This window comes from Heterodontus francisci, chromosome 1 (assembly GCF_036365525.1).
Source record: "Heterodontus francisci isolate sHetFra1 chromosome 1, sHetFra1.hap1, whole genome shotgun sequence".
NCBI lineage: Eukaryota > Metazoa > Chordata > Chondrichthyes > Heterodontiformes > Heterodontidae > Heterodontus > Heterodontus francisci.
Window position 1 is genome coordinate 274,166,980 of NC_090371.1, and position 12,146 is coordinate 274,179,125.

Here is a 12,146-nt window from a genome sequence, read left to right on the forward strand (position 1 = left end):
GCCTGCAGCAGTTCAGTGGAGGAGAGAAGGGGGGGGGGGGGGGAGAGAGAGAGACAGATACAGGAAATAAGAAAGAGTGAGATGGAGGAATGTGAGGTTGATGAAGGGGAGGGAGAAGACAGAAGGAAATGAGATTGAAAGTCGGAGGAAAGTGAACAAAGAAAAGGTGAGAAATATGGAGGGAAGTGAGGAAAAGAACTGAGAGAGAGATACAGAGAGAGAAAGATTAAGGGAAGAGAGGCAAGAAGGTAAATGAGAGAGGCAGCAGGAAGTGAGATATGCAAAAAGATCAAGCAAAGTAAATAGAGAAAGACTAAAATGGGAGGGAGAGAGAGAGAGAGACGTGAAGGAGCCTGTATAGAAATAGAACTGAGGTGACAGAAGGGATGGGGAAAAGAATATAGTAAAATAACCCATAGCTTGACTCCCATAAAACTGACCCACTACTGTTCATGATCTTTACTGTGATTTGAATGGCTTTTGCCATATCAGTCATTACTAGTCCATAGTTTCCCCATGATAAAATTACAGCCCTATAAGTTGACTGGTCTGCGAGAGTTGAACAGGGTGGCAGTGAGTTGCTGCTCCAACATGCCCTACAACAGAGGGGCAGCAAGCAGATTCCCACTTAGAGACTCCCTACATGACAAGATGCTGATCTTAGCCCCGTAGCAGGACCCCAACCCTTCCAGGAGGGAGCTAGATGAAAGGCTAGCTAACTGGCTTGAGTAGCATTGATAGAGGCCAAGTGACAAATGTGTTGGCAGGTACGGTGACTATTTTGAGTTTGCCCTGTTGTGATTAGCCATTTAATTGGAAGGATAATTCAAGTTAATTGTGATAATATTGTGTAAACTGATGCTCTTCAAAAAATGGATAGGGAACATATAATAGCCATTCATTCAACTGTTTAGATATTTAAATTGCTGTGAGCATCAAACTTAAAAATTAATTAGAATTTTTATCTGATTGAAAGCACACTTATTACAGTTTAATCCATTTTAGACACAAAACAACAACAAAAGGCCAACTTGTAGTTCATCTTTTAATTGTGCAAAACAACTTTTTCCATTGCTCATCTTTGAGGTTTTTCCATTGAATCAAATTGCACAAGTAGTAGAGCTGAATTTAACTCAATAACTAAGCACAATCCCTGAATTATACTTTGAAGATTTCTTTAAAAAAAACTGCTATAGAATTATCTGAGATGTAACCACGTGAATTTTGACAGAAAGAAATTAGGCAGCAAAAAATTAATTTGATATTTTTTAAACTATCCTGTCTGCTTTCAAAGTCAGTCAGAATGAACTGCTCAGACTAAATTATTTGAATTAATATGATAATTTCCCAGACAAATGTAGGAATGAGGAAACAGTGAAGAGTGTATGAGCACTGTGTGCAGCAAACGATAGATTCATGCATCATCAGCCAGTTCTGCAAAATGTTATCAGCCATGTAATGCGCAGTCAATGTGTCGTGTCTACATGTAGACTGTACACACTTGTCTTCCCAAAGAGAGGGTGTGACTTCTTCCTGCATCTGTACTCCCTACCCCTCCTGCCCATTCCCATTTCCCACCCCCTACCCAATGCTGCTCTGTAACAGGCCACCAGGAGATGTGCTAGGCTGATTTGACCCTCCGCTAATTCCTCCAGCCCTCTGGGTCCTCCATTCAGCAACTGCACCCCTTCCCCCAGCAATCACCTCCCCTCCCATCAGCACCTCCCATTCCCACCCCAGCTGAGATTGGAAACCTTTTTTTATTCATTTCATGGGATGTGGGCATCGCTAGCAAGGCCAGCATTTGTTGCCCATCCCTAATTGCCCTTGAGAAGTTGGTGGTGAGCTGCCTCTTGAACCGCTGCAGTCCATTTGGTACAGGCACATCCACAGTGCTTAGGAAGGGAGTTCCAGCATTTTGATGTAGTGATTGTGAAAGAGTGGCGATAAAGTTCCAAGTCAGGATGGTGTGTGACTTGGAGGGGAACTTGCAGTTGATGGTGTTCCCATGCTTGTGCTGCTCTTGTCCTTCTAGGTGGTAGAGATCGCGGGTTTGGCACGTGGTGTCGAAGCAGCCTTGATGAGTTGCTGCAGTGCATCTTGTAGATAGTACACACTACTGCCACTGTGCGTTGGAGGGGGTGAGTGTTTAAGGTGGTGGATGGGGTGCTGACCAAGCGGGCTGCTTTGTCTTGGATGGTGTTGAGCTTCCTGAAGGTTGCCAGAGCTGCACTCATCCAGGCAAATGGAGAGTATTCCATCACATTCCTGACTTATGCCTTGTAGATGGTGGACAGGCTTGTTGTGCATGTGACTGGATGGGGAGCAATTAATAGGAAACATTTATTTTGATTAAAATAAACCAAGCTTCTAAAAACATTCACTGCAGTACAAAGGTACAAATTGAACATTAAAACCCCAGGCCCTGCTTACCTGTTGCATGAGCTAACATAGATTTTGAAGAGGTGTTGGACTATCTCCTGGTATTCATGCCATCAGTGAGCTCCACCAATACAGAGCAGGCTGGGCATTCATCTCTGGGCTGTGGGAAGTTGCGAACACAGAATGGCTGCTGCATTTGTCCATCCAGCAGTTAATGGGCTTCAAATATGTGAAGTGCTGTCTGTTGTTTCAGTGCGAGAGGCACAGTATAGCTGTGCGTGTGATGCTTGTTTACTTCCACAGTTGATACTCAGTCCTTGGAGCTGTGACTCAGGTTTCTAGCCTGTGGTAATCACTCCCTTTCAGTTTGACTGAAAGAAAACAAATATTATGCTCTTTAAATTGTTCGATCCTGGTAAATAAAGCAGACAGGAATTGCCACTTTCATCCCTATCACTCCTTCCCTGCATTCCTCAACCCACCCCTCAAAGCTAAGGTTGCTTTTGGAGAAATAGAGTTTTATTTTTAAAGTGACCACTCTACTGTTTTAAAAATGAAATACTACAGAAAGTTCTCACCGGTAATGTTTAAAGTTTCCAAACAAACACTGCCTGGGCCTCTCATATGTGGATTTTTACTGCTGTTTCACCTTCAGTTAACTGTAATTTCATCTAATTTGACTGTCTATGTTTCCCTTATGTTGCAAAGAGTGATTTCTTCTTGGTGATACTGAGCCCAGTTGAACATCCTTTGATTATAGGTGCAGGTGCCTTATATCAGGGATGCAGGTGCAGTGCAATCAGGGAGTTTCTGAGTGAGCTGGCAAAATTACTCTGTTGCACAGCAAAGTGTTAAATAGGGGTCTGTTGCTGCTTTCTTGAGTTGCTCCTAATTTACGATTGCAAGGTGTGATGCACATTAACTATATTTTAATACTGGATGATGCTCAATGATAATTATTTCCCTTTTATGTATAATCCCACTGGGCAAATTGACCCTACTGGACTTTCCAGTAAAACACAGCTGCTTTAGATTTCTGTGTACAGCTGGGATACCAAAAGAAACTTGAGCTTCACCTGTTTAACATTACTTACCTTCCTGCCCCCGAAAGTTTCGAGTACATGGCCCCTTCTGGGTTTGTTCGCACTGTTCTGCACTGCAGTAGTTTTTCCTTTGATGAAGCTTCCACATAAATAATGCAAATCATCGGCATAAAGAAGGCAAAATCCACGATTCCAATGATTTTCTAAGACCCTGCTCTTCCTGGCTCCCAATTGGAGCCAGCTCAACACATTGGTCCCAGTTGGAACCAGAGCACGACCCCTGTGCAGATAATGAGCAGCGTTCAAGTTGCAGTTGTCTGCACGAGCACCACTTTCCAATGACCATGTCAACAGTAACTCAGATTATTGCCACAAGGGAGTGCACTTGTGTAGAGTTACACATTGCAGCCTGGTTTCAACACACACCACCTCCTAAAGTTTTAACCATCATTTAAAGTCATTTTGAGGTCTGCCATCCTTTTGTATTTTAAGTATTTCCCAATTGAAGGGAGCTATATGATTTTTTAAAAAGCATTAATAGTTCATTGCCTGGATTAAATATTCTGCAAAGCACTGGGTGATGTTGCTTGAAAGTGGGTTTGGTATATACGTCTACATTTATATACCTACTAAATGATAATTACTTTGCTAATGCTGCTTTCTTCCATCTGGTGTACGTTGAGCAAGGTTGTGTACCCCAAAAGACCCTAGTACAGTTGTGATTTTGGGGGCTCAGTGTTGTGTTTGATATAATGTTGTTTTATCTACCCCAATTCAGGTTTTCCCATCCTATGATTCCTGGTAACCCTAACCCTCCTACAACCGGAATTCCTCACCCAGCCATTGTGAACCACCAAATCAAGCAAGAACCCATGCACAGCGAGATTGATCACATGGACCTGTAAGTTAACGATTTGGAAATTTGCTGATGATTCTTATTTCTCGGGAGGAGGGAAGGACACTGTTATTCAAAATTTCAACACAGAGATTGCTAGATTTTTGTTATGCAAGTGTTAAAGAGCCAAGGTGGGAAACCAGAGTTAAGATACAGATCAGCCATGATCTAATTGAATGGCAGAACAGACTGGAGGGGCTGAATGGCCTCTTCCTGTTCCTGTGCACCTTCCTGTGTTAGGAAGTTGTGCTAATTCACACTTTTTTAATGGGTGGGGTGGAGGAGAGGCAGAATGATTTTGTGTTTTAGTAATTGCTCCAACCATGGGAATGATTTAAATTGGTAAACAATACGTTCAATTTTTTGCCTACAGAAAACCTCACCATGAAACGAGGAAGGAACAAGAGGCTAAAAAACCTCACATCAAGAAGCCTCTCAATGCCTTTATGTTATACATGAAAGAGATGAGAGCGAACGTGGTGGCAGAGTGCACATTGAAAGAGAGTGCAGCAATCAATCAAATCCTTGGCAGAAGGGTGGGTAGACATTCTGCAACCTAAAGAATAAAATCTTTGTCTTTTGTAACTTGGAGTTGGAAGTTGTATTAGATCAGTGCCCATATGGCGTTGGGTCTAGTGTGCTGAGCGAGCTGGATTGAGTCTCCTCCTTGGACCTGTAGCCATTCTATGCAGGACAGACTACTTGCAAGAGTGTAAGGATGAGAACACATAAAGGTGCAGTCCCAATATAAAAGCAGAAAATCAGATGTTCACAGCTTCTTTGGAGTCATTCATATTCTGGTTGACTTCACTTTGGCAGGGTTTTTTTTTGTAATTTTGCTACATTTCACTTCTTCTAGCACTGCCAGTCAAGTCCAATTCTAAATAAACTCACATCCCAGAGTTGGCAACTTGGTTTCTGGAGCTTTCATCCCATGCACCACCCCCCCCCCCCACCCCGGCAACCCCCCCCCCAACCACCTCACCCAGTCAAACAGCCTTTATTTGCATCTCTAATATTTTAAATCTAATTAACAAAAATGCTCAAATAGAATGGAAAAGAAAATATCCAATCTTTTTTTAGTGATCCTCTGATGTTTCTCCCAAGTGGCTCACAGCAGTGTTTGGAGAGTTTATACTTTAATTCCTAGAGACTCCAGGACAATTTGGGATGGGTCAGCAATCCCAGCTAATTCCTCTCTCTCTCTCTCTCTCTGTCTTACTCAAAGCATATCAGTTCTGGACATATTCCTTTGAGTAATGACTGCGCTTGCTACACTATTAAAGAAGCCAGCTCAGCATTGGTGATGTAAAGGTAAACCACATGGAATCGACGTTAGGTCACGGAAAGGTCCTGTACTAGCCTGCTGGCATTCCTGCACTAATAATCCCAGCCTTTCATTCCTTGCGAAAGTCACCAGTGTCAGTTTTAAGAGATATCTGCCCCTACAGTTACCATTGCCTCTGGCTATCCTCCTTTGTTCTGTCACTTGATACGTAACAAAAAAAGCACCATTGACTAACCCCCTTTTAGATTTGACAAGTTTGTACTGCAGGCTGAATCTGAAGTACATGAGCGACAACCTTCTTTATTGCAGAGGGTGAATGTGGAGATGGGGAGCTAGAAAGAATTGAGATTGAATCAATGAAATTGTTGTGTGGAGAAATCTCCTGGGTGTTTAAACTACTGGTGCAAGCCGTGGTGACTCCATGTGACTTGGAATTGCCGAAATAGACGAAATTCAGCAGGTTTTGTCACATGACCTCCAACTACTCTGCTGCTGCCGTTGATCACCTAGCATGTCTGCCTTTGGAGCGCACTGGTAGTCAATCCTTTCTCCCCATTTCCAATTCTTTAATAAAAAAGAGTTCAAATAAACTAAGTTGCTCACAGCAGTTTCCAGTAGATTAATCTTTAATTCAATACCAACGTCAAAATATGACCACTATGAAAGTTGTGTGTGTGTGTGTATGACTTTTTGCCTGTCAGGAGGAAGAAACAGGAATTAGAAAGTGTGTAGGGTGTAGGTAATCCTGCATCCTCCAGCTTGGTCACTTCTTTCCTGCCCATCAGAACAAATGCTGGGAGATGTATCTGAGGCCAGCCAACTCAGTCAAAGATGGCTAGAACTGCTGGCTGTTTCATCTCCTGTAACATCCCCTCTCCCATTGACTTCAATGGAAACAGAAATCACGAGAGCTGTTTAATAGGGGAGGAGGGCCAAAGCCAATATTGTCCAATATTGTTCAAGGTCAAAATTAGCCCCCTTGTGTGTGAACAGGATGTATTGTGATTGAATGTCAGTCTATATACATGCAATTGTGATGATTTCCTTTCACCAACAAAATTATTTTTTTCAATAAAAATGAACTGTAGTCATTTTCTAATCAGTTATGCTCATTTCCCCCACTGAATATCTGCCCATCTCTTCTTGTTACAGTGGCATGCTTTGTCTCGTGAGGAGCAAGCAAAGTACTATGAACTGGCTCGCAAGGAGCGGCAACTTCACATGCAGCTTTACCCAGGCTGGTCTGCGCGGGATAACTATGTAAGTTTCTTGTGTTTCTATCTGGGCTCCTCTCAAGGCCTTTTGCTTTTCCTTTACCCTCTTTTTTTTCAAAAGGGAGCTTACAGCTCATACATAAAAGAATTTTCAGACATTTCCAGCTTGAAATAACTTCAGCTTCCCAGGGTGAAAAAAATATTATCTCTATTATCATTGTCTCCGCTCTTTGATAAGGAAATCTCTCCTGTTCAAACATATTAGGCTCAAGCCAATAGGTAACATCACTAGACTGTACATGTGAGGTTGACACAACTCATAGACTGCTGTGTCGCTTTGTTTTATTTACGACTTATTTAGTTTTAGTTTTAGTTTAGAGATACAACACTGAAACAGGCCCTTCGGCCCACCGAGTCTGTGCCGACCATCAACCACCCATTTATAGTAATCCTACACTAATCCCATATTCCTACCACATCCCCACCTGTCCCTATATTTCCCTACCACCTACCTATACTAGGGACAATTTGTAATGGCCAATTTACCTACCAACCTGCAAGTCTTTTGGCTTGTGGGAGGAAACCGAAGCACCCGGAGAAAACCCACGCAGACACAGGGAGAACTTGCAAACTCCACACAGGCAGTACCCAGAATTGAACCCGGAGCTGTGAGGCTGCGGTGCTAACCACTGCGCCACTGTGCCGCCCCCCAAATTGTTGGTCATTGTGATATCAAGTGACTTAGCAGCTGAGAGTATTTGCGGCAAGTGCAGGTGGTATCTTGCAAGATGTTTAAGTCAAATTACATTAAATGTTCAAATTGGCACGTATGTAACTGTTAATAGAGTGAGTCTCATTTAAAGGGTATGATGTTCACTGAAAAGTGTTTGGCAAGTCGTTGGTGCGGGAGGAGAGATGTGCATCATTTTCATCAGTCATGTTGTGAGCAGGATGAGGTATTTCAATGGGATTGATACGTGTTTGCAAATGAACAGATAAAGCTTCGCCAAACACTGGGGACTAACTGCACTCTTCAGCATTTGGGCAGTATGCTGATCCATTATAGATCAGCAGGGAAGAAAATAACAGGCTTCAATAACAGGCAGAATATCCACCCTGCTAGTTTCAGGCATTGAAGACAAAAATTATCCCTGCTTTTTCACGAAGGTGGTGCTCATATAAGTTAACAGACATACAGCAAATATTTTTTAAATCCTAAACCTTCTCTCCTGAAGGTATTGACTCCTTACTAAGTTAAAGCTCCATATAACAGCCATCCTCACTTAACTTGTCCATGTGACCAATTATTCACATGAGTGCTTTGGCAGTCAAGTATTGTCAGGATGTTCAATCATAAGGAGGAGAGCAAAGCCTCCCCTGACATTAGCATGTGTAGTGAGCAAGAACCTTGGTGGATATTCTCCCTCGATTGATCGATAACCAGCCAACAGGGGATTGAACTTGGGTCCTTGCTAGTCTGCACTATTCAACAACTCATTGCTCCAACCAACTGAGCTATTGTGGAGCACAGCCGAGCTGTTGTGGAGCACAGCCGAGCTATTGTGGAGCACAGCCAAGCTTTACAATGGAATCTGAAGCCCTGTTCATTTCTATTTAGGTTAAGTTGCTCCACATTTTTCCAGATTTCAAAAGATGGATTTTCACCTCAGTATTACTCAGACAGATGCCACAAAATCATGTTGCACAGAATTGAACGCAATACATAAGGGAGCGATTGAAATAAAATCAAATAAAGCTATTTGATTATGTCCTCGCAGTGTCTACCAGAACCTCATAAAAATGCAATTGTATTAAATTTCAGGCAAAAGCATACAAATGGGGAGGTTAGTGTTTTAGACAGGTAGAATTGCAAGGATACTTCTTTATCCTTTGCCCAGATTGAGTCACACACACCCGTACCTCATTGTAAGGTTGTGAATAGGCTCTCTGTTAGAAAGCTATTGGACCTTGACACCTGATGTCTTCATGTCATTTGTTACAGTACCTTCACTGTAATATGAGTCTTGTTACAAAGCACACTAGGCTGTTGAGAGCCTGTTTTATACTGTGGGTAGCTTTGCTTGCTTCTGTTTCTTTCTCAGTCATACTAGCTGCTTTAAAACAATTTGCGTGTGCAAATTCTGCACCTGTAGGTGAACTCACAATAGTTGAACTTTCACTTGCCTTTATCCAATTTCCTCATGAGTTGTTTTTGCCTTTTTGTTAATGAGAGTCAACCAGTACAGACACAATGATGGGAATATTAACTCCTGCAGCCAAGTGAACGACTGGCTTGTCTGGAGTGGCAGTGGGAGGTCCAGACAATTTTCACGGCCAAGCCCCATTAAACATGCCGCTGGATGACTTCCCACCCACATTATGAGAGGGGTCATTAGGAAATTGGAGACGGGTAGTGGGGAGATGAGGTTGGGCGGGGCAGTCAGTGGTTCAGGTGAGGGTGACTCTGGGGTATGACAGCCTCACACTTCTTTCATGGTTATTCCTGTTCCTCCTGGCCCCACAAACAATAGCGTTTAATCTTAACTCTTTGGTCTTCAATTCAGACTGGGACCTGGGCAACCATTGCGGGAATCCTGCTGATCTCCTATTTTCATACTGGGACCCCTAGTTTGCATAAATTTATGAGGCACCTGTCTGATTCTGGTGGACACCTCATATGCCTGAAAAACGAAGCATTTTAAAATCAGGACAGAGCAGGTAGTTCGCCCGATTCGAATAATGTCTGCAACTCGAGGAGCTTCGGCTCAGAGTCAATGAGCTAGAGGCTGAGCTACACACACTGCGATGCATCAGGGATGGGGAAAGTTACCTGGACATTTTGTTCCAGAAGTCAGTTACACCCCTTAAGATAGGGTCTTCTAATTTGGTTAGTGGTCAAGGACAGGAGGGTGTGACTGAGAGTGAGGCAGGAAAGTGGATCTAGATGGCAGAAGTGAAGGAGCCTTAGCCCTTGCAATTGTCCAACAGGTTTGAGATTCTTCATGCTTGTATGGATGAGAGTGAGGACTGCAGGATGGATGAGCAAACTGAGCATGGCGCCATGGTACAGGAAGCTATTCAAGCGAGGGGAGTAAACAGGAATGTAGTGGTAGTAGAGGACAGTATAATCAGGAGGATAGATACAGTTCTCTGCGGCCAAGAGCGAGAGTCCAGAAGGCTATGTTGCCTGCCTGGCGCCGGGTTCAGGACATCTGCTCTGTGCTGGAGAGGGACTTGCAGTGGGAGAGGGAGGATCCAGTTGTTGTGGTCCACGTGGGTACCAAAAACATAGCTAGGACTAGGAAAGAGGTTATGCATAGGGAGTACGAGCAGTTATGGTCTACTCCTGCTCCTATTTCTTGTGTTCCTGTGTTCTTGTGCTTCGTTTTCCCTGCCCTGCGCACCCAGTTTCTGCCAGAGGAGGAGTTAAAATTCCCGCTATTGTGTATTTAAGGTTAATGTCTTGTGTGTCCACATGATTCAAAAACATTGTTAACATTATTGATGAAATTGGCATTCGAACGTAGCACAAAACAGGCAATAATGAATAGAAAACAGAAAAGATAATCGGGTGGGTAGAAGACGGACTATTGACTTACTATTGGCCATTGTGTGCTACCTCCCGAGACCAGTTTCACCCCCCGCTGTTTCCTGTCGATTTGTTTGCAATATTGTTCATTTAGTATAAATAACTGATCTATAAAATATCTTGAATTTGTTTCAAATGTTGAAGGGAAAGAAGAAGAAGAGGAAACGTGAAAAGATGCAGGAAACCACCTCAGGTAAGAAATAAAATAATATTATTGCCAGACATTGCAACTCATTTTAACAAAACCTTGCACTTCAGTGTGGATCCAGATTGTCATTTACACAGCACTGCAATCCTGCTGGGTTTAATTGTTTCTCATTATATCCAATTACAGAGTAAACCCGGTCCGATCACATTGGGAAAGGGCTACTGAAGCGACTGTTAGCTCCCCCCTTTCCCCACCTCCCCTCACACTTCCCACACCTAATCAGATGCATTGAAAGTGCAATTTTTAAAATGTCGTACATTTGTAGTGTTTGGCCGCAGCATTCATAATTGGTATGCTCCAACTTGTAACTAAACAGTGCTACTGCTACATTTGTATGATGGAAAAGCTTGTAATGGGATGTCTAGTTTGACTATCCATTTGATAAACTCCTGAGATGCTGAGTGGATAAATGAGGTGCCTCCTGCAACAGATCTTAGTGGGCAGGTTGACGTGATGTGTTCCATGGTATGGGACTCATGGTCACAATCATGGTACGGGTCGTCCCTCACCTTACACTTATGGAGAAGGTGGCTGCATTGTCCACATGCTGTGTGGATTAGGTTGAGCGCAGTCCACTGTCTTCGAGGGAGGTCGAAGCCAGGGACCTCTGATGTTGGGCCAGTGATGAGGTATTGGGTTTTTATGCTGCATGCGGCTCACAGATGTGTTCTGTTGATGGTATCTGGTGCTATGTTAGCTTGAAAGGTCTACAGTGACTCCCTGAAAGTTTGTACTGATTGAAGCAGAAGAACATGATGAATTGTCCTTTTCGTTATTGCATTCACACATTTATTCTTTAAATTTTGCACATTCTAAGTTTTGGAACAAAACTTTTGTTATGGCTTCTGGAATCAATGTGACTGTCCAATGTTGACTTACGACCTCTCAGCAAACAGCAAATAGTGCATCAGTGAACCCAGCAACAACAGGCCAGTCAGTTTAACCTCGGTGGTGGGAAAGCGTTTTAAGACCATAATCCAAGCAAAATTAACAGTCACTTGGACTAATGTGGATTAATTATGCAAAAGCGAGCAAATCATAAGGGCAAATCATGTTTAACTAACTTGATTGAGTTTTTTTGATGAGGTAACAGAGAAGGTTGATGAGGGTAATGTGGTGGATGTGGTGTACATGGACTTCAAAAAGCCATGAGATAAAGTGCCACATAACAGGTCTGTCAGCAAAGTTGAAGTCCATGGAATAAAAGGGACACTGATAGTGTGGATACGAAGTTGGCTGAGTGACAGGAAACAGAGAGTAGTGATGTACGGTTGTTTTTCAGACTAGAGGAAGGTATACAGATGGGTTCCCCAGGGGTCAGTATTAGGACCACTGCTTTTCTTGATATTGTTACAACCAGGTGAGAAGGGGTCTAGGGGTTCCCGCTCAGCCTTTGCCTGATTCAACTGTAACAGAGTTTAATTTGAAAACACTGTGTTTTTTGCTCCCCCTCAGTGAATCCTTGTTCACCGCTCCAACTGTAAGGCAAAGAAATCAGACAGGTTTCCTTAGATTTAAACAAGCAAG

The 12,146-nt window shown here is 43.0% G+C and overlaps 1 protein-coding gene across 14 annotated transcripts in view; it reads left to right on the forward strand.

Moving 5' to 3' along the window:
- lef1 (lymphoid enhancer-binding factor 1) overlaps nt 1-12,146 on the forward strand; it is a 156,032-nt gene that overhangs the window by 83,850 nt on the left and 60,036 nt on the right. For 8 of the 14 annotated variants that reach the window (XM_068045383.1, XM_068045362.1, XM_068045465.1 and 5 more), the window contains exons 6-9: nt 4,204-4,326; nt 4,694-4,856; nt 6,761-6,868; nt 10,556-10,604. In XM_068045383.1, coding sequence (XP_067901484.1) covers nt 4,204-4,326; nt 4,694-4,856; nt 6,761-6,868; nt 10,556-10,604 — 443 coding nt within the window. Of the gene's footprint in view, nt 1-4,203; nt 4,327-4,693; nt 4,857-6,760; nt 6,869-10,552; nt 10,605-12,146 lie in introns of all 14 variants that reach the window. The other 6 variants (XM_068045372.1, XM_068045353.1, XM_068045426.1 and 3 more) reach the window with 1 other exon arrangement.